The sequence below is a fragment of the Embiotoca jacksoni genome, unplaced genomic scaffold (genome assembly GCF_022577435.1).
Source record: "Embiotoca jacksoni isolate LCO1_2020_lvr unplaced genomic scaffold, fEmbJac1.0.p SCAF_55, whole genome shotgun sequence".
Lineage (NCBI taxonomy): Eukaryota > Metazoa > Chordata > Actinopteri > Embiotocidae > Embiotoca > Embiotoca jacksoni.
In genome coordinates this window covers 1,159,608-1,181,914 of record NW_027185409.1, presented here as the reverse complement: position 1 = coordinate 1,181,914, position 22,307 = coordinate 1,159,608, and the positions used below count along the sequence as shown (strand labels likewise).

Sequence of the window (22,307 nt, the reverse complement as noted above, 5' to 3'; positions counted from 1 at the left end):
ATAGATAATGTTCAGTCTGAGATGGAGTAAACCAGAGAGAGAGAGAAATGCTGGATAAAGTGGTGGGGCGGGAAGGGGGCGGTAGGCACGCGGTGATTGGAAAATATCGAAGACGCGCACGCGCTAATCCGATGATGAGCCTCCGTTACCGAGGGAAGGAGGGGTCTGTGTCAAAAAAATAAAATAAAAAAAATAAAAGAAAGTAGCACCAGGGCGGGAGCATCTTTCGCTCGCGCGCCGCGTCCCTTCCTCCCCGAGCCCTTTTGTGTTTGAAACGCTCATATCTCCACATATCAATAATTCAAGTGCGCGCGAGAGAGCAGACGGAGCTTCCCACCCCTCGCGCGCTATGAGTTCTGCTGCCTCGTCTCTCGTCCAGGGCCCCTCCGCACCGCGCGCCACTCACACGCTCGCTCCTCGTGTTTCCAAGTGACAGAAAAGCTGCCGAGAAGTGAGGAAAAGAGGAGGAGAACAGGTGAACCCCGGGGACACGGCTGGACATACGGAGGTAACAGAGACATTTTCCACAACAACAAAAAAAGGAGGAGACGCGTGAAAATAACCCGCCTGGTTTCTCCTCAAAGAGACTTCACGAGGGAGTTTATTCAATCCAAGAAACCGGAGTGGCGTCTAGTTGTAAAACGAGCCTTCTTCAGGTTAACCGGGGGAACCACCGGGAAACTCTTCCCTTACTTTTTTTTTTTCTTTTAAAAAACGGGGGACTAAACCCACGGTTTGAGGGCGTGAAGACCGACCGCAGAAGTTCACCGCTCCGGTCCGGACCATGTTGGCGTTTTGCCTGCTGAGTGCCGTGTGGCTCGCGACGAGCCCGGCCCGCGCTCAGAACGAGACGGAACCGATCGTCCTGGAGGGAAAGTGCCTGGTGGTGTGCGACTCCAACCCGACCGCGGACCCCACGGGCACGGCGCTCGGGATCTCGGTGCGCTCCGGCAGCGCCAAAGTGGCGTTCTCCGCAGTCCGGAACACCAACCACGAGCCCTCCGAGATGAGCAACCGGACCATGGTCATCTACTTCGACCGGGTGAGTGCAGAATATCAAATGCATGATCTTTCACTGCCTCAAAATAACCGAAAACCAGTTGTTTTTCGCGAGTCTTTTTTTTTAGTTGTACTTGTGTTGCCTGACGTAGTAAAGCTGCAGACCTGCACGTATATGAAGTTAAAGATGCCGTATGTTTAATGTGTCGCGTGCGTGTTGCCCGATGAGTCCAAAAAAATATGGAGGGAAGTGTAAAACATGACATATCTTCACGAGAATCATCAGAAACTCGGTTTTTTTTCTTCCTCCTTAAACCCCAAAGACTGTTTTCTTTCGTCTTTTTAAAAAAACAAAAAAACCTCCAAACAACATATAGAGACTTTGTGCAATAAAACTGAAACCACAGCTGTTAGAAAGATGATAAAGGGACGGGTAGATGCTACAGCGGCTGCACGGACACGCGGATGCCTCTCGTGCACCTGCGGTAACTAAAAGATTCTTTTTATAGGCAATACATTTCATTTCCAAAGTGGTCTGGGGGGAAAAAAGTAGTTTATAGCCTGGTAGGCAAGCCTTTTGAATATTTCAACTTTTTTTGGACTGACTGTACAGGAGCTGACATGGCGCCAAATAATTTAGTAACGGCAGGGTCGCGAGGGCGAGGTCCTACCCGCCAGCCCATAAAGGTTAATTCCTCCTCAAACTGCCATTCAATTACGCCTTCAATCCATAAAACCAGACATTTGGCTGCAGAGATGCATAATTGAAAATTTCATTTGAAAGATTGATTAAGTTCCCTTTTTTCATTCCCCCATAAAGTTTTGGAGGCTCTGATAAGAAGAAGAAAGAAAAAAAACCCTCAGATGAAAGCAAAAGAGTTTTTTCCTCTCGATCAGTGTGGTCCGGGGGGGGGGGGGCAGCGGGGCCAGCGGGGCCCCTTACAGAGTCCCAGTAGTCTGCTCGAGGGGTCAACCAGAAAAGAAAATGTACAAAATATAACGTAGTTTGAAAATATTGGTCAATATCAGTGAAAAAAAAACAAACTCCTTTAAATGTCAAAATGTAGTTTAGAGTCACGTGATTCCTGATCTGTAAGATGCAGACTGTCCACAGTTTGTTTGTCTTTGATTTTTGATCATGTGATCTAAAAGTGCAGTTTTATCAATGAAATGTTGACTTTCTTTCTTTCTTTCTTTCTTTCTTTCTTTCTTTCTTTCTTTCTTTCTTTCTTTCAGGTTCTAGTAAATATTGGCAAGAATTTCGACGAGGAGAGAAGTAATTTCATCGCGCCGCGCAAAGGGATTTACAGTTTTAACTTCCACGTTGTGAAAGTCTACAACCGGCAGACCATACAGGTAGCGCGTTTGTCTTCTATGTGTGTGTGTGTGTGTAATCTGTGCCGCGCCACGCACCCCCTCGCTGTTTTTTCTCCCTCATAAAAGTTGAATACGAGCCACACTGGCAGTCATTTTGTAGACGTTTGAGATGCCTTTTCCCCGGAGACGGCGGCGGAGGAGGAGGAGGGTGTTCACAGATGAAAGCCAGTCGGCCGCCACCCGCCGGCCCAATCATAATTAATCAATACATGCACGGAGGATGGAGCCAAAACGAAGCGTGGGGTGCTGCGGGGGAGGGGGGGGGGGGGGGGGGAGGCGACGCTGCAGCTTCACTTTCAGCACCACGGACAGCTCCCGCTCTCTCCGTCTGTCTGCGCTGATGAAACGAAGCAGCAGGCCGACGAAGATCTCCGATTCTTCAGAAGATTAAAACATTAAGTACATTTAGAAACGCAGCAAACACAGACGGACGTTTTTCATTTTCGCTCTCAAAGCTGCGCACACACTCAACGCAGGGTGGGTTTTTTTTCTATCTGGAAATGACATGGTTTTCTTTTTCCCCCACTTATTTGCTTCTCATAGCCTGCAGTGTGCCCCCCCCCCCCCCCCCACCACCACCACCACCACAACACCTCTTTCATCCTCGTAACAACTCCTTTTATGACGCCTCAGATGCCGGCTCCGCGCTCTTTTGATGTGCCAAGCAATAGGAAGCGAGTTGTAAAAGCGCGTTTCTCTCATTTAACGTGCACGTGAAGACTCTTTTTACAAAGACACACAGCGGTAATTACAACTTATCTCCTGCAAATTAAACTGCTGTATAATTATGCTGTTGGCTCCCCGGGGGCTTCGGTATTATGTTTTTGCTACTTATACTTTTATTATTGAATTAATTAGCGTGGCAGCGGCAGTAACAACAACAATAACAAGAAGAAGAAGAAGAAGGGGGGGGGGGGGTGGCGAGACGGTGGATGGTGAACACTCGACTCGTTGCGAGCGTGGTAATTAAGTCTGTCGTGCCATGTGGTGGTAACGCCTGTCACATTACCGTTAGCGCTGTTGTTTTGCTGTTTTCCATTTTAAAGCTACGGAGATTTTTTTGTTTTTTTTAACTCCGCAAAAATACAGTTGACTTATTACGACCACAAAGTGTGAATCCTTTTTAAAGCTTTAAAAGTCTGATAAAGTGTTTTTTTTGTTTTTTTTAAACGTGGAGAACAGACTTCTGTTTGAGAGAAGCAGGTGTGGGTTGTCCGCTGTCCTCCGAGCAGCCGGCCGTGCTGCCGCTCACCCTCAACCTCTTCCATCCGTCCAGCGCATCTGCTGTGTTGAAAACTCCCACTGTTTGATCGCTTCAGAGGCAGCTACCGTGGTGCAGGCAGGAGATGAGAGACAGCAGGGAAAAACAGGAACAAGGAGAGCGAATGCAAAACGGTGAGAGGTAGGAAAGGAAAGGAGGAGAGGAGGGCCATCGAACAGGGAGATAGTGGGAGGATTGGAGGGAAAGTTTGGGAGGAATATATGAAAGATGCAGAAGGAAACGTAAGGAGGAAGAATAAATGATGGACGTGAGGGAGAAGGAAGAAATCCAGACATCAAGAGCAACTATTGATCCGCTGCGTACGAAGGGAAGAAGACTCGGTTCGGTCCATCAGTCGGTTCCTCAGCAGAGATCCGTCCGTCTCTCTGTGAGCGGTGACAGAAGAAACCTCAGCTTCTGCCAATTAAACACAAGTATTGCAAATTAAATACAGCAAATTGTGTGATGTGGAGGAGACCCTGCCCCCGACGGGAGCCCGTCAGCGTCACACACTTCCACTAATGGATAGCTTTATTTAAAATAAACGTATCAAACGCTCCGTCGGGTTTTTTTAATTTATTTTTTATTTTTTATTTCAGGTATTAGAAAATCTAATTCCAGTAAATAAATTCCATCTTATAAAGCGAGAACAGCTGCAACAGCGAAGCTCAAAAGACGACCACACGAGGCGCTGGAGGAAAATCAGTTCTCAGCAGCGAGGTGCTCTCATGTTGTTTTTTAGCTGTATTGTGAAAACCATAATATTGGGAATAATTGGAGCTATTAAACAGAAGTTTAACAAAACATAAGCCAACAGTTTTATTGTCATCAGCCTGTTGTTGCTTCTGTAAGCAGCTTCCTTTAAAAACATGGTTTCAAGTGTCTAAATTTGAGGGGAAAAAAACCTTTAAAAGCAAAAATATTTTCGCCAGTAAAGTACGTAATTGAATATCGTGAAAAAAAAAAAGTCCTACTCCAGTTTATTGTGGCTGCAGTGTGAATAAGTGATTTTAAGCATTCAGAAGTGGCCTTCATATAAAGGCTTCAGGCCAACGCAGGCCTGCAGCGCTGAGAGCTAACACAAGGAGCACGTCACACACGCCTCCTGCTGTGTGTGTGTTGTGTGTGTGTGTGTGTGTGTGTGTGTGTGTGTGTGTGTGTGTGTGTGTGTGTGTGTGTGTGTGTGTGTGTGTGCGTTGCAGGCCTTTCTGTTACTGTGATTTTCCCATCTAGAGGAGAAACCCTGGAGGCTCACCGCCCCGATGATCAGAGGTTTTAGCTTCTACGTACAGATCTTCAGGTTCCAGAAACATGTTTTTACATTTTGACTTCAAGCTGCTGCTGCAAAAATCCTTTCAACATTTTTTTTAGGGCCAAAGTTGCTCTCCAAAACACAGTTTCAGGTCACTGGGGTCCCACGCTGTTATAAGAATATAGACTTTAGAGATGGTTCATAAAGAACAGCAAGCAGCTCATGTTTATTGTAAACTATCACAATATGAACATGATCCACTACGAATTCAGTTTACGACTGAAGATCACTTTATTAATCATAAATTATTGGTAAAAAGAGGAAACAAGTTACAATCACATTTCAACATACACATGAAGATTTAAAAAATTTGATATTTTGATTTAATTTGAAGGCATAATATCCATAATTGCTATTGTTGTCTGTTATGAGCTGACAAATAAAGTTTTGCTTGTTTGAATTAGTTACTCAAAAGGCAGAAGTGCATTTAAAAGGATATTTAATGGAGCATAAAGTGACAGTTTCAGTCAGATATGAACAGCAAACTGGCTAAAATGTATTTTAACAGGTGTAAACTGCAGGAAGATTATCAATCTCTGCCAATTTATTAAGGAATATGATTACATATTTTATATAATCTATAATGCATGTCGTGCGACTGTGTTCCCTGACTGAATTAGTTTATCGTGAATGTCACAAAGGGCTCATTAAAGCTTTGCCCAGATTCTGTTTTAAAAACACTTTTTAAAGATTGATTCGCCGACAAAACCGATGAGATGAAACTTTTTCTCGAGTCCAGACGTCCTTAAACATCATCAAACGGTTTATTTAATCCAGCCCGATTCCCCCATGCAGCTTTTTCCCGCCACAGTCCAACACACTTATGAGACTCAACGCTGATTTTTTTTTTTTTTTTTGCTGTGCACAGACGGCGACAAACAGATCAAAAACCCACTTAAAAAAAAAAAAAAAAGGCTTCCTTTCATAGTTTCAGAGCTTCTTTTATCTCGGACAAAATGTATTCGCCTCCGTCAGCCGCTCCGCCGGCACCGACGCACTCCAGCCTTGTTAACGCCTCGATGATGCGTGGAGGTCATCGAGAATTCATAGCAGCCATACCGACTACTTTTTAACATCTTCACGGGTCAACGAAGGCTCTCGTTCATCTATTTTAGTACGAGGACACTGAGAAAAGTAAATGTGGCCGCAGTTTCCTGCTTGGATGTTTGGATAAGTTGGGCGAGGTTTCAGGAGGTGCATGAAGCACCAGATTCTTTTTGAGTCTGGTTCTGAATCTTCTCTCCAAAAACCCAAATTACTTTTGCTCCGGTGAAAAACTACAGGCAGGAATCAGGATTAAGACGATGTTTGAAACACCACGATGTGTCAGTAGATCGCAAACGTACCACCGCTATGTGTTCGAGAGAAGCTGGATGGTGTCTCGACGTGTTGCACCATGGGAAAAAAAATAAATAGGTGTGAGCACAACGAGCTGCGTGAAATGAGTTACGACCGAGTAAAGAAAACAGAAGTGCACCGTTTCCTCTGCTGCTGGTGTTGCAGAGCGGAGACTCAGCCAAATGAGAGGCGCATAAATAAACATCTTATCTCTTCGTATGTTGTGTTGACTTTGAGAGTGTGCTGGGAGAAAGCAGGAGGCGGTATATTCTGGGTGGTGTCGGGCCTTTCACACACACAGTGCATTTAAAGGGTGGGTGGAGACAACTGTGCAGGACTGTGGTAGAGTCGATCCACTATTTTAGACCAGACTCAAATAACGGTGTGATTATTTGGTAGATTTAATGTTGTATAGACTTTGTTGTTATTCGTATCTTCAGGTCTGTAAAATGGTTCCGATCCAGAAAAAAAGAGTCTTTTTACTCAGAGAACCAAGGTTGCAATGTAACCAAGCGTTCACGGCCCTCTGAGGATAACTTTCTTCTGCTGTGTTCAAACGTGGTCGTATTTTACCGCGTATACGAGAAGAGTCCGTATGAACGGCGCCCTCTTGTGGCATTCACGACGTCGGAACTCTACATTTTTGTGACGTTGTTTGCTGACGTTTACAGAAAGGTCAGAGGTCGTGGAAATTCATTTTTCATTGGATGTGAAGATAGTCAATTGTAATTTTAGTCATGTAGAGTTTGTCTTCATAACTGAGATAATAACCTACGTCTGAGGAAAATGTTCAAACCATCTTTTCCCTCTGTGTTTTTTGTATTTCCTGCATTACGTTACCCGCCGGCTAGCTTTGGCTTCTAGAGGCCGTCCATGTTGTTATATTTGAAGGCAGCACTCTTTTTCATGCCACTTCATATATCACAAAATCTCAACTTGTTCAGTACTTTGACTACAAAAACCAAAGAAAGTGATCTCTCTTCTGCCCCCAAACTACTCTGTTTTTCTTCATTTAGCTAAATAGTGAGTGTTAGTAAAGTATTTTATTCCATCGTTTATTTTTAAATGTAATTTACCTTAAAAATGGTACATAAGCAGGATTTTGGTCTCTCTTTGTGTGTCTGTTACCAAATACCTAATAAAAACTGAATATGCATGACAAATATATTTTTTTAAAAGCACGATATTATTTAGATTCATATAAGTTACTGAGTCGTCTTTTTAAACTCTCGTTAGCACAGATTAATTTGCGTCGTTCGGCTGCCAGGGAGGATGCAGCTGGTTGTTTATCAGATGTCGTCATCTGGATTTACCCATTTCTATTTTAAAATACTTCATAGTCGTCACAGATGTTGTGTAGAGTTACCAGCTAAGTGATATTCACTGATGGTAAAACAACACGAATAAGAAACCTGGAGACGCATAGCGCTGACTTTTGGCTGCGTTTCGAAAAAATATTTCAAAAGGTCAAATATAAAAACTCATCTTTCTCCTGTTCCATTAGTCCTTTTGTCTAATGTGACATTTTAATGAATTCGGTCGGGAAAAAAATCTGGCAGCGGCGGTGACACTGAAATTATCAACTGTCAGAAGTTGAAGAATTTGATAAGAAAAGTCTCCAAAGTGAAATATTAAGTCCGTGTTCAACAGACGAAAAAATAAACTGAATATACTTTTTTCAAAACCTGTGGCTGTAATTTATGGATAGATGAATGTAATAATTATCTAATTGAGAAGCATTTCTCCAGATCGTCGTTGTTTGTTCGAGGTTATGTTGTTGTCTGCACACACAGTCTTGTTTTCATCACTTCAGAGGACATTAGAGTCGCTCTGATGGAAACTGCTACTTCACTTAACCTCACTCCAACTTTAAACCAAAACATCTCACGAAACTTTCATGATTCATGTCATGGGGACGTGTTTTGTGCACACAAACAGTCTGCAAGCCAGATGTTTGGTGGAGTTATTAACCAGTGATCTCCTTTAGTTTGGCAGATTACAGAAGGTGCTGAGAGGAAGTACTTTTTGGATGTTCTATCTCTATATATTTTCAGAAATCTCTGTCTGTTTGTCCTTCGCATAACTCGACAAGCGTTCATCCCACCTGCTTCAAACTCGGAGCGTACGTTGCCGGGGAACGGAGGTCGTGCGCTGTCGAATTTGGTGCGATTTGGACACGAGACACGTTTTATAGTCGTCAATTTTCATAAAAAAAGACGACAACAAAAACCTGGAAACCCGCTTTTGTGCGACCACGAGCTCCCGTGCTGCTGCAGCAGGTCCACAGAGCATCAAAGAAGAAGAAGTACTTCCGCAGCGATCTGCCTGTTTTAAAAATGCTCATGAGCAGCAGCCAGTTGGTTTCAGGTTTCACTGTCAAAGTGCCGAAGCTGAATTAACAGTAAAACCTGTGGTACCACACGCCGGCCCGTCACACGGACAAAAGGGACACTTTTAATGGCCGCCGCACAAGCTGTCTTTTAATTGAGCAAAATTATTACCAACATAGTCGAGTCTTTAACTGTCGAAACAGTCTAAAAACAAAATTGACATTTGTTGTCAACAATTCAATTCAATTCAATTCAACTTTATTTATATAGCGCCAGAGCGCCATAGGTTATTTCATGGCACTTAACACATTAACAACTCTTGATTTTCTCCAGTCTCGGATCAATAATTACAAAAAACACATAAAACGTACATTTTCTTTGTTTTATCGTGTTCATGACTTACCAGGATGATGAAAACAGATCTATGACTGGATGTGCAACGCTCCGAGAAAATCTATTAAAACTGGAAAAACTGCTCATTGCATTCCAGTCACCCGCCAAAATAAAAGCCTGCATCGAAAGGCTATATATATATATATATATATAAGACCTGTGTGTGTGTGTGTGTGTGTGTGTGTGTGTGTGTGTGTGTGTGTAACCTGCAGGGCAGCTGTGTTAACACTGCAGAGAGCAGAGAGCAGGTTGTGATTTCCAGCAGCAGCTGATCCGGAGGCCTCGAGCTGAAAGCTTGTCAGAGAGTTACAGTACGACGGAGTCCGAGGTTTCATATTAACTTCAGCATTATTATGCAGCAAGTTATCATTTGATTTATTGAACCGTAACACAAAGTCCTGTCTTCCTGTTGCTCGTTAAGGTCGCGCTCTCTCGCAGTCACGATAAGTTATGCTTGTTTTATTTATTGATGTTTGTGTGTGGGATTTAAATGCTGTTAAAGAATCACAGGACCATCTGCTGCTGCGGAAGTTTTCCAATGATTCATCTCAATTACCTTTCATCATCTACTGCGGTTTGACATTTGGCAACAGATTCAGAGTTGCACGTTTTTCCTCTCACCAAAGGAAAAACAAAATAAATAAAAAGCTGATGCCCAGCGGTTTCCTCGGATGAACAAGGCCGCTCCCCGAGGCGGTATTGATGAAGACGTGTGAAGGTCTGCTGACATTTGTACGATCTGTTTTTGTGTAAATAGTTCAGTAATGTTCTGACCTTTGCTCTGGTTGTTTTCGTCTATTTCTGCGATATTTTTTTCTATCGCAGACGTACCGCTTCCCCCAAAAAAATGAATTCTGTTTGTGCAGGATCAAAAGCAGATGTTAGGTTTTAAAAACCTTTTTTACTTTCACTGTAAGTGTGACTATTGCTGCGTTCAAATGATGTCGTATTTACCGCGTACATTAAAAGAATGACTTTAGCTAACAACACCGAGATAACTGATGGACACATTTTATTCACTTTGGATTTGATGAGAGAAGTTGAATGGGAGTCTATGGAGCCGGAGGCTTTTTGGAGCCGACCTCTAGTGGCACTCGCTGGTATTGCAGCTGAAGACACTTCTGCATCGGCCTCTTTTATGAGCTACAAACACTTTTCTATCCAGTCTGTGGTTGTGATGTGTTTGCTGACGTTTACAGAAAGGTCAAAGGTCATGGAGGTTCATGTTTGGTTGGATGTTCATCTAATATATTGTAGTTTTAGTCATGTAGAGTTTGTCTTCATAACTTAGATAATAACCCGAGTCTGGGTTGCCTAGCAACCACTTAAACGCCAAGCATACAGTGCACCGACCTCCCATGTTGGAACCAGGAGCTCACGAGTTCCCTTTGAACGCAGCATTAGTCCCAGTTTAATGCAGCAAATCACTAATTTGTTGTTGATCTTTTTCTGTTATTCACATTTGTCAAGTTGAAATTGGTTTAAACAATAAGACTTTTATTTAATTTTTTTTTTTTTTTTTTTTTTTTTTGCACCTTCTTTGGCCCGTTAGTCATTTTTAATTTTTTTTTTTTTTTTTTTTTTTTTTTTTGTCCTTGTTTTTGAAACGGCACGAAGAACTTCATTCATGATGAGGTTTCCTGCCAACAAAACAAACAATCACATGTTTAGAGGCAGAAATCAGGGAAGATGCCAGACGGGCTGCTGGCAAACGTGCCGAGGCTGCAGTTATCACCGCGGCACCGACGGAGGCTCGGTTCAGTACCGGAGACTCACCGAGCGCTTTCTGGGCTTCGTCCTTCGAGGGAAACAGCATGAATCTGCATCCAGAGACAATCAAGGTTTTCTAAAAGTTCCTGCTGCTTTTCTTTTGGCATCACTTCTGTTGAGGTTCCAAGCGAGCAGCGCTGCATCTGAAAAGTTGACGTGAAGCCGCTGCAGAGATCTGATTGGTCAGAGAGAGTCGTCACAGTCGCTGCAGAGATCTGATTGGTCAGAGAGAGTCGTCACAGTCGCTGCAGAGATCTGATTGGTCAGAGAGAGTCGTCACAGTCGCTGCAGAGATCTGATTGGTCAGAGAGAGTCGTCACAGTCGCTGCAGAGATCTGATTGGTCAGAGAGAGTCGTCACAGTCGCTGCAGAGATCTGATTGGTCAGAGAGAGTCGTCACAGTCGCTGCAGAGCTTCTTTCTTTTATCCACCGGACGACTCTCCTGGTTTTAAGCATCCATCTTTTCTCAAACTAAACGTGTCTCCAGCTGCATGTTGAGAATCAAGAACAGCATGTTGTACGTGTGTGTGTGTGTGTGTGTGTGTGTGTGTGTGTGTGTGTGTGTGGAGAAGGCCTTAATTTCCTGTTACTTCCTGTAATATTTACTCATGTTGTGTAATAGTTATAATAATAATTTCTTGGGATTTAAAATTTATATTTTTAACTCTTATTTTTTGGGGAGTTTTGGAAAAAATAAATAAATCCCATTTTAACATGTTTTTATGTTCCTTTCTATCCGTTTTATGTGAAGCATAAAATAAAATAGCTGTAAAGCACTTTGAAGCTGCATTTTCTTGTATGAAAGGTGCGACACAAACAACATTTATTATTATTGTTCTCATTATCAGACAGCTACGCTTTCGTTTAATCTCAACAGCAGAACATATTTTCAAATTTCGGTTACTGATTATTACGCTGATTCAGCTGCGAGCTCGAGACTCGATGCTCCATTTATGTTCAAATCTCATCTGAAATGAAAAAACACTCTGCAGCCACGACTCAGTCAGAGTTGCAGAAAATTGTTTTTCTAGTTCGTTTATTCTAGAAAGCAGCTTTTGTTTGTTTCCTCAACATGTCAACAAAGAGTTGAAACCACCAAATAAACAGTCAGAGCTGACCTAAATAAAAAACTCAGCTCAGATGTGGATGAGAGTTTTTTTTTTATTATTACCCAAAATGCAAGAGTAGAAAATGTGGAGTTTCCACCTCTAAAAGCTGAGTGTTTAACTCTCAGACATTATTAGGGAATCAGATGAGCTGAGGAAAATCCCACAAAAACATAATCATTCAAATCTTTACTACAATAGTGAGTTTTTATTATTTCAGAAGATAAATCACTTCAACGTGTGCGTTAAACGTCCGTCCGTCCGTCCGTCCGTCCTGTTTCCTCCAGCGGAGCTTCCCTCCCTGTTTGTTTCTGTTGTGTTCTTGAAGACACCATCATGTCCGTCACACCACCACGTCACTGTCTGACCGAGGAGGAGAAAAGAAAATGTGAGGGAGGAAAAAGAGAAAGATGGACAGAAAGATGAGGAAGAGTATCATTGTCACGTGGAGACGGTCAGCTGGACACGAGGTGATGACGTCATCGTGTCGTTGAGCATTAAGTGCAGCGCTCAGATTTCTATTTGCATATCGACAGTCAGATTCTCCTCCTCACATTGTACCACGTTCTTTTTCTGCTTTCTGTCCCCCCCACCTTCCTCCCCTCCTCCCCTCCTCCCCCCTCCTCTGTTATTCTGTCTCTCTCTCCATTACTCAGCCAGTTAATTGGCGCTTTATGCATTAATGAATGCAGATCGATCGCCGCCCGACGTGATGCGCAGCCTATTATCATGCTTTTATATTTATGGCTGGTGATTGTAAGGGTGGAGGTGGAGTCGACTGTGTGTGTGTGTGTGTGTGTGTGTGTGTGTGTGTGTGTGTGTGTGTGTGTGTGTGTGGTGGCCACAGTCTCATTCTTCCAACGGCCACTGTCACAGCGTTATTAGAGCTATACATCACGAACACACACACACACACACACACACACTGACTGGCTGTGTGTGTGTGTCAGAAAAAGAAAGAGACTAACGATCTTTATTTCATTGTTTTTCTGGGATCCTGTCTTTTATTTTGGCGGTCTGTAAAGACGACTTGTGTGAGTGTGGAGTGTGAGACTGAAAAGGTTTGTTGGCGTTCCACCTGAGGGACTTGGCTGAATGGCTGTGTGTGTGTGTGTGTGTGTGTGTGTGTGTGTGTGTGTGTGTGTGTGTGTGTGTGTGTGTGTGTGTGTGTGTGTGTGTGTGTGTGTGTCTCTGAGGGTAACAGAGATGTAGTGATGCCGGCTCCTCTTTGTTTGGATGCATTACATGCACACTGGACAGAAACTGTCGTGTCTCCACCACTACACCCCCCCCCCCCCAAAAAAAAAAAAAAAATCCCCATCCTCGTCTTCCTCCTCTGCCTCCTTTATTCTTACTGAAGAGCTTCATATGTCTTTAAAGTCTCTCTGCAAGAAAAAGGTGAGAAATTAGAATATTTAGTGACTCTGGGAAACCTTGCGATCGCAATAATTAACGCAAATTCAAGCAATTTTGTAAAATTCCTGCAATTTTTCCGCAAAAGATTTCATCATCAGAATCTGTGTTGAAAGTATTAACGACATAAATTATGTCTTTAAAAACAAAACTCACTTTTTTGTTTATTAACAAAAATAACTCCTCATTTACAATCAGAAAGGTTCTGATCCTGTTTTCTCATCAACAAATTAAACTCTGGAAGTGACGGTGTTTGTGTCCTTCACAATAAAATGATGTGATTAAATGTTTGTGATCAAAGGAAGTGATTCCATATTACTGGATGTTAAATGAGTTTTGTCCACACGTCCAGTTGTCAGAGACGTCTCTTTGTTTGTTTCATCCAGCAGGTCTATGTGTTGAATGAACATGAATTAAACAGCATCTAAAGCTCTTATTTTGAAAGGCTGATGTAGTCCTTGTTTCTATATTCCAGTCACAGACGGTCTGTTCTGGAAACATGCGTAGCTTATAGGACCTTTTAGGAGCTTTTATGTAACTTTTATCCCCAAGTTTAATAAATAAATAATAAAAGATGAGAACGAGAATATTTCTGTGATGTTGCAGCATGATTATTATCAAAGGAAGTGATTACATATTTATTCCTTTATCAGGTAGTGCTTAAGAAAAAAGAAAAAAAAAAAAAAATCACATTTTTCTTTCTCGACTTAATTCCAGCAATTTTATACAAAAAACCCAAAACTTCACACATTTTTTTTTTAGAAAATCTGCCACAAAATCAAACATTTTTAATCAAAACAATCACCAAAACATGACTCTTTATTTAATAGTTATTGTAACTATTACTGGAGATTTTAAGGAAGCTAGTTGGATTAAAACAATTTCATCTACAAATCTTCCCTCCATTTTCATCACGAGATTATCTCTTAAAAAAACCTCCGGAGAAACATTTGTGTTTCTCTTTTGCCTTAAATTGATGATGAAGATGAGATCATGTTTATTCATTTGATTTGTGCTCATCTTCATCTCTCATTTATCGAAGACTCACGGAAACAGTTTAATATCTGCAATCAATCACGACGTGTTAATGCAGCTAATAAAACATCTGGAGTTACATAAAAGAAAATGTCATTAGCAGATGTTGATATGGTGTCTGAGGTGATGAAGCTGATGAAGCTGATGAAGCTGACGAAGCTGACGAAGCTGAGATGTTCTGAGCACAAACGGCTGAAAACACATTGAATGCTTGTGATGATAGAAATGAGTTAAAACACAGACTGTGTGTGTGTGTGTGTGTGTGTGTGTGTGTGTGTGTGTGTGTGTGTGTGTGTGTGTTTCTCTGAGAAGTGCTCTGCTAGGAATCTTTAGGTCCTGTCACTCATGTGGATGTGATTGACAGCTACCGTCTTTGAGCAGAGTAACGTGTCCAACGCTGTCCAGCAGCGGTTTGAGGGAACATGACAGAGAAGGTTCGAGGTCTGTATATTCGATCGAGTATCTGTTTTGATATGATGGAAAAAACAAGTTGCAACTTGAAGGACCTGCAGCTGAGGTTTTTTTTGTGTTATTTTTCTGATACAAAATCCTCAGAGCTGTCAGTTAAAAACAACAGGAGCGATGGTGCAGTTTGAGTTGAAGAAATCTGAGATGCTTAAGAGGGTATTCATTTTACAAAAGCCTTTATTATGCCATAGCTATTTAATCACCATTTAAAAACATGCCTTCATCAGGGCGAGTACAATATTCAATTACATTACATTTTATTTATATATATATAACACAGGTTATTTCATGGCACTTCAACACATTAAAGTCTTTTACAGCAGCTTACAGAGAAATTCAACAATTACAACGTAAACTAGGAGAAAAACCTCCAACAGAACCAGGCTCAGTGGTGGGCGGAGCTTCTGTTAACAAAACCAGACTCAGAGGTGGGCGGAGCTTCTGTTAACAGAACCAGGCTCAGACTCAGAGGTGGGCGGAGCTTCTGTTAACAGAACCAGGCTCAGTGGTGGGCGGAGCTTCTGTTAACAAAACCAGACTCAGAGGTGGGCGGAGCTTCTGTTAACAGAACCAGGCTCAGACTCGGAGGTGGGCGGAGCTTCTGTTAACAAAACCAGACTCAGAGGTGGGCGGAGCTTCTGTTAACAGAACCAGACTCAGTGGTGGGCGGAGCTTCTGTTAACAGAACCAGGCTCAGACTCAGAGGTGGGCGGAGCTTCTGTTAACAGAACCAGGCTCAGTGGTGGGCGGAGCTTCTGCCTCGACCGGTTGGAGGTGAGACGAGAGAGAAAAGGACAGCATAGAGAAACAAGACATATAAACGTTACCAGACAGCATTTTGTATTAAATTTCTTTGCTAAACTAGATTTTTTTCAGCCCTTTTGTTTTTCCCCATCACCTGAGCTTAAAATATTTGAAGTACAGTCTGAGTGTTTTTCAACAGATTCACAGGGTACACACATACACACACACACACACACACACACGCGCACACACACACACACACACACACACACACACACACACACACACACACACACACAGTCTGAGTCGTCATGTTGAGTTTGCTATTAAGAGGAGTGCCGGGCCAAGAGGGCTCTTGACTCTGACAGGCTCTCCATCTCCTGCACACACACACACACACACACACACACACACACACACACACACACACACACACACACACACACACACACACACACACACACACACTCCTGACCATCAGGCAGAATGACGTGGATAAGTGTATAATTATGGGATGTTTATGACTGTTCCATCAGTTAGCAACAGTTTTACATTACATTATTACATTACATTTCATTTATCTGACTCTTTTATCCAAAGCTACTTACAATAAGTTCATTTCAACCATGAGGGTTCAAAACCAGAACAACAAGAATCAAGAAAATACAATTTCTTCCAGAAAGCTAAACTACAAAGTTCTATCAGTAAGTTCCATGTTAAGCTACTAAAGTTCTACTGTTCAAGGTGAAGGAGGAAGAGGAGTGTTTTTAGTTTGTGGTGGAAGATGTTCAGAGTTTCTGCTATCCTGATGTCGGTGGAGCTCATTCCACCATTTAGGAGTCAGGACAGCAAACAGTCGGGATTTAGTCGAGTGTTTAGCTCAGTGAGGAGCAACAAGCTGATTGGTGGAAGCAGAGCGGAGTGAACGGGCTGGGGTGTAGGGTTGGACCATGTCCTGGATGTAGACGGGACCCGATCTGTTCGCAGCACCGTATGCAAGTACCAATGTTTGGAAATGTTTACAATTACCTGTTTCAGAAATATTTGGACCCGTTTGGAGCTCGGGTGTGAATTTCTGACGGAGATCAAATTATTCAGTCTTGAATTAAAGGATCAGACGTGTTGAAAAGACATTTTCTTTTTCGCTGTCGTGAGCAGTTTTTAAAAAAATGTCCCACAACCCTCGGTGAAAGAATGTTTTAAGAAACAGAGGTTTTAATGTTGTGATTATACAACAAGTTACCAGATAAATAAAACATATAAATATGTTCATATTGTGGAGCAATTTGCTCTCAGAATATAAAACTTTTTGTTAGTGCGATCTCTGTTTCCATGGCAACACACGGGGTACGACTAACAACTGGAAAACAGAATGTTTTGTAACGTACGCAACGTCTACTACTCCAGGAAGTAGTCTGACCCTTAGCAACCACCTAGCAACAGAGAGGACTTCTCGTCTCCAACTGAATAAATACAGAACAAAGAAACACTAAACTGATCAGCTAGTTCAGTCTGGTTGGAACAAAGATATCTGATGAACAAAGATATCCGATGAACAAAGATATCTGATGAACAAAGATATCTGATGAACAAAGATATCTGATGAACAAAGATATCCATGGACTCGTGTTTAAAGTGCGTGACTATCCGTGGTGTTACGGTACGGGTACTCGGAGCGACCAAAAGAGACCCGACTTCATCAAACGGGTCATTTAATAGAACTATAACAAGTAGAAACTACATTATATGACATAGTATATGAAAGTTAGTTGTAATTAGATTTTGCCTTTGAGAAGGTGGAGTGATATTTTCTGGTGATGAGCAGGTTGACCAATCAGATCCCTGGGTCGGAACTACTTGTATAATGCAAAGGGTTTATAAAGTGTGATCCTGCACAAACACCCCCCCCCCCCTCCCACACTCCCAACTGGAGTGAAGCGTAAGTGGAGGGAACAGATCGTATTTCTGCTGCTGTTGAAAGGAGGCGTGATGAAAGCGTGAGCCGTCGCTGACAGCCAGCTCGCTCTCCCCGTCAAAACATTTGTTGAGTCAGACACGGCCTTTTGTTGTTGTTGTTGTTGTTGTTGTTGTGGTGTGTGTGAACGTCTCTCTTCTTTAAATCTTCAGCATTTAAAAAAAAAAGAAAAAAAATCCTGCAACGAGGAAGTCTAAAAATATGATGCTCCAAATCGCCATGGAAACATCATCATTATACTGAGTTGTCATACTAAAAACTAAAATGTTGTGTCTTGTCCTGTCCCGCCTCCTCCAGGTGAGCCTGATGCACAACGGCTGGCCGGTGATCTCGGCGTTCGCCGGCGACCAGGACGTGACGCGCGAGGCGGCCAGCAACGGGGTTCTGATCCAGATGGAGAAGGGAGACCGGGCCTACCTCAAACTGGAGAGAGGAAACCTCATGGGAGGATGGAAGTACTCCACCTTCTCCGGCTTCCTGGTGTTCCCCATGTAGAGGAGGGAGGAAGAGGAGGAGGAGGAGGAAGAAGAAGGGGTGGAAACAAAAAGGAGGAGGAGCTGGAAGATGGGAAGTATCACGAAGATGGAGGGGTGAAAAAAGTGGGAGGAAGACGAGGGGTGGAAAAAAAGGAGAAACGGGACACAAATACAGTGGTGGGAGAAAAAAAGGAGGAGAAGAAACAAAGAGGAAGAACAGACTTCTGTTTGGGACGCTGAGGAGGGATGTTAGAGGAGATGTGGGTTAAAAACGAGGAGCGATGGGAGCCGGAAACCGTGAGAGCGTTAAAACGAGCAGCAGCTTCTTCACTTCCTGTCCTCCTTCCATCCATCCCGTCACACATCCTTCTTCCTCCCTCTGTTTTTCTTTCTCTCGACTGCAGCTTCGGACAGCCAAAACTTTTTTTTATTCTCCGCCGAAAGACACCAATTGATCATTGATATGTTCCAGAGTGTTTTACAGCCCGAGTTTAACCCCCCTCCCACTCCCCCTCCTCCTCCTCCCTTCTCCTTCCTCCCTCCTTCCATTCATCCATTCATTCATTCATCCATCAACATTTAAGCTTTGAAGAATGTTTCTGGAGGGAAATGCTTCCCCACATCTATCTGTTTACCGCGGACATATTTGTAGTCTATTTCTTTTTTCTTTTGTTAGACGTGAGTCGCTCTGATTTTGGATCAGCTTCGACCCCGAAAGCCAAACCAGAACTTTTACAGGGGAAACACTGAACTGGTCTGAAAATCAGGGGCTTCCCTGTAAAACCGTGTTTTTATATTTATCAGTACAATTATTGGCTTTTTATGATGCGGTTTGTTCTCTTCTGTTTCATCCAGTTCTACTTTTATAACCTGCACAGAGCAAAATTCTGCTTTTTAATTAAAATTTTAGGCTCTCGTGGCATTTAATCAGGAAAGGCTCAGAAACTCGGTTAAATTCTGGAAAAAGTGAAACGCAACTTGGAAAAACAAGACAGATTTAAGCCAAGTCAAGTTACTCAAATAGGATGCAAACGCTGGTGTCTGACCTCCACTCACGAAGCGTGTAGTACACCCGTCTGTCCACTAGAGGACACTGTGTCACACTTTGTCGTCTCGCCGAGCCGTGAAACGTAATGTGCCTTAAGTTCAGCCACCAAAAAAAATCTTCTGGTTACGTTTTTGGAAAAGATCAAAGTTTGAATTAATATCAGTAATTTTATATAAATAACATGTAAGTTACTGAATGTGTGTTACGTAAGTTAAAAACTATGAAAAGAACTTAATTATGTTACTTAAAAGAAATCCACTTTGTTTTGTCACCACAGAAATTAAACATTAGAAAAGAAGATTCAAGAAGACCTGTTTTTGGGGGCGTGTCTGTTTGATTGACAGGTCTGTGGTCCAGTCAGGTTACAGCTATCGGTGGGCGGGACGTAGTATCGTCAGGTTTCCAATCAGATCGGTCAGATCCACTGTTGGCTCCTCCCCCAGCTTGTCCAAATATGGTCACTTCCTGCTCCGAACTAGCAAAGATGGCGCCCGGCTAAAAATCCCCAAATCTTCAAACTTTGTTCTCCGGTGTTAAAGTCCTGAGTTCGATCCGTCCAACCGCCCCAACCTCCCTCCTCCACACTCGGACTCGATCACTCTGAGTCGACTCTCTTTGTCACATGACCTCCTCCTTCAACCGTCGTCATACGTGCGTGTACTTTTCACGCCTCGGCGAGGCGAAACGTGACACTGACACATTTTCAATAAATACACGATAGAGGAAATAATGACGTATTCAAGCATTCGGTTCATCTTCGAACAGGAAGTTGACAGAAACATGAATAAAGTTCATCCAAGATGTCGTCAGCGCGTCTCCCGTGACGACATCCGTCAAACACAAATCATCACGATTCTCTGCTCCTTCTGTGTTGTTTTTGTTTATCATCCCTCTGGCCGCTGTGCAAACATTCAGATCATCCTCCGTTCTGTCTGCCTCCTCTGCCTCCTCTTCCTCCTCTTCCTCCATCTTCCTCCATCTTCCTCCATCACCAGACGCTGCCTCCCTCCCTCCTCCAGGATCCTTCTCTATCTTCAATGATGCTGTTTTACCCACAAGTGCAGATTTTCTCCTTCTTTCTCTTCTTTTTTGTAAACCTCTGTCATCCCTTCACCCCCTTACCCCCCCACGACCCCCCCCTCCTTTTTCTTCTTCTTCCTTTTCCATCTCCCTCCTCATCCTCATGTCTCTGTACTTTATCTGCTGCTGTACGCTGTTTGCCTCCCAGCACGGATCCTTCCTTGCTTTTTTCTTCGATGTTGGGACTGTGGACACTGAAACAACTCACCACCAAGAACTTTATAACAGTGTAACTATATATATATATGCATATATACAGTTACACGGTATATATAAATATATACAAAATGGATATATAACTATATCGAAACCTTAAGCCACTGTTTCTATTCTCCTGGTATTATTATGACAATAATGTTAAATCCAAATACTGGAAAACTGAATCTGGTTGATGACTATAATATCTGTATTTCTGTACTTCAGTGTTATATAAAAGAAAAAAAATGTTCCTAAAAGAAACTTACTAGTGATTGTGTGGAAAATCTGAGGCTGCCATTCTGCTCTTCTGATGAAAAAAAAAAACATGCTTCTTGTTTTTGTTTTGGGTTAAAACCAAGTCGTGGCTAAAGAACAGCTGAGACTACTTACTACTTATATATATATATCTATATATATCTATATAGATATATATATAATATATATATATATATATATAAAAACTATAGCTAAAAAGGACTTTATTTATTATTATCATTATTATTATTTTGACTGTAAGATACATGTGAATACTTAGATGATGACAATATTCTTTGTTTTATCAACCAATCAAATCGATTTATCTACTGTTTTTCTTATTTATTTGCTCTGAAAGAAATCAATAAAATTAAATGGTACTTTTATTTTTCTTAAACCTACTCGGAGGCTCGTCTGGTAGTTTATTCTGGCGTCGCTTCTGAAAGCAGCTGCACACGCCCGCAAGTGTGTTGAAGTGTGTGTGTGTGTGTGTGTGTGTGTGTGTGTGTGTGTGTGTGTGTGTGTGTGTGTGTGTGTGTGTGTGTTGTCTCTGCATCCTTAAATCCAACCGATTCGGTTCCTTTCTTCTCCGTCCTCTTTCTCCCGGCCCATCTTAACTTTCTCTCTTTTATTTCCGTTTATTTATTAAAAATTGTATTTGGATAACCCCCCCCCCCCCCCTCCCCTCCCCCAGTCTTTTCTTTCTCTCTCCACTCTGTTGGTTTGTTTAAGGTTTCGTGGTTGGTTTCTCTCTCCAGACTCTAATGAGCTCCAGGGGGAAAATTAGTGCTGGAATAACAAGCAAACATCAACATCATCGCTCCTCTTCTTCTTCTTCTTCTTCTTCCTCCTCCACATCCCTCCTTTCCCTCCTCGCTCTTCTTCTTCTCCCTCTGAGCACATTTCTTCTCTTTATGTCTCTTTTTTCCCGCCACTTGATTTTCCGTCTCGTGCTTCCTCGTCTTCCTCTTTTCATCTGCGTTTTTTTTTTTTCTTTCTTCATCATCCCCCCCTTTGTTTATTTTTTTAATAACTTCAGTTTCCCTTTTAATTTCCAAAGGTTTTTTTTTTTTTTTGTTTTTTTTTGTCCTTTTGTTGGTAAAAAAGGTGCCAAGTCCTCCGATTAAATAACAAAACAGGTCATTTGTAAAAATTATATCAAAAGATTTACAACTGTACATGTCTGCCACTTATATTTAATGTTTTCTTCAGTGTAGATGACTAAAACTACTTGGTTAAATTAGGCAACACATTTTTGTTTTTTATTGTAGGAATCTTGGCTTCCTAGTTCCACCTATGCTAAGCTAACTGTCTGTTGGCCTTATAATTATTAGACATTCGAGTGGTATCAGGATACTTTCACACCTTCCTTATTTGGTCCGAACCAAACTATCAGCTGTGAAAGGTTCCAGTTCCAGATGTGGTCTCGGTCCGGATCGATCAGTGGTTCGGTTGCTTTGCAATGTGAAAAAAGTTTTTGGGATGTTTTCGGACTTTCAGAAACATTTACAGGAAAAAAAAAAAAAAAACAGAACCAGAAGAGAACTAAAAATGAGCCACGGTAGCAAAGTTCACACACTTTAGGTCAAATTTCAAATTCCATGACTGAATAGTTGAAATTCAAACACCTGTAATAAATACAGAAAATAAATTAAATCCATGTCTAAATACCGGCAAACAATTCATTGAACAATAACGCTCATTAGCTCGTGGACTAATAGGCTCCAT

General features: G+C 42.2%; 1 protein-coding gene across 1 annotated transcript; it reads left to right on the top strand.

Moving 5' to 3' along the window:
- The first annotated feature begins 208 nt into the window (after positions 1-208).
- Positions 209-20,980, top strand: cbln1 (cerebellin 1 precursor). Its single transcript, XM_069172802.1, has 3 exons — positions 209-1,042; positions 2,236-2,355; positions 17,820-20,980. Exons 1-3 carry the CDS (start codon positions 785-787, stop codon positions 18,015-18,017), a joined length of 576 nt encoding a protein of 191 aa, XP_069028903.1. The 5' UTR covers positions 209-784; the 3' UTR covers positions 18,018-20,980.
- Positions 20,981-22,307: the final 1,327 nt, after the last annotated feature.

Excerpts from the sequence above, each read along its gene's own strand:
- cbln1 (XM_069172802.1), top strand. The coding sequence starts at position 785 with ATGTTGGCGTTTTGCCTGCTGAGTGCCGTGTGGCTCGCGACGAGCCCG. Across the intron at positions 1,043-2,235 it reads TGGTCATCTACTTCGACCGG|GTTCTAGTAAATATTGGCAA; the intron begins GTGAGTGCAGAA and ends TCTTTCTTTCAG. Across the intron at positions 2,356-17,819 it reads ACAACCGGCAGACCATACAG|GTGAGCCTGATGCACAACGG; the intron begins GTAGCGCGTTTG and ends CGCCTCCTCCAG.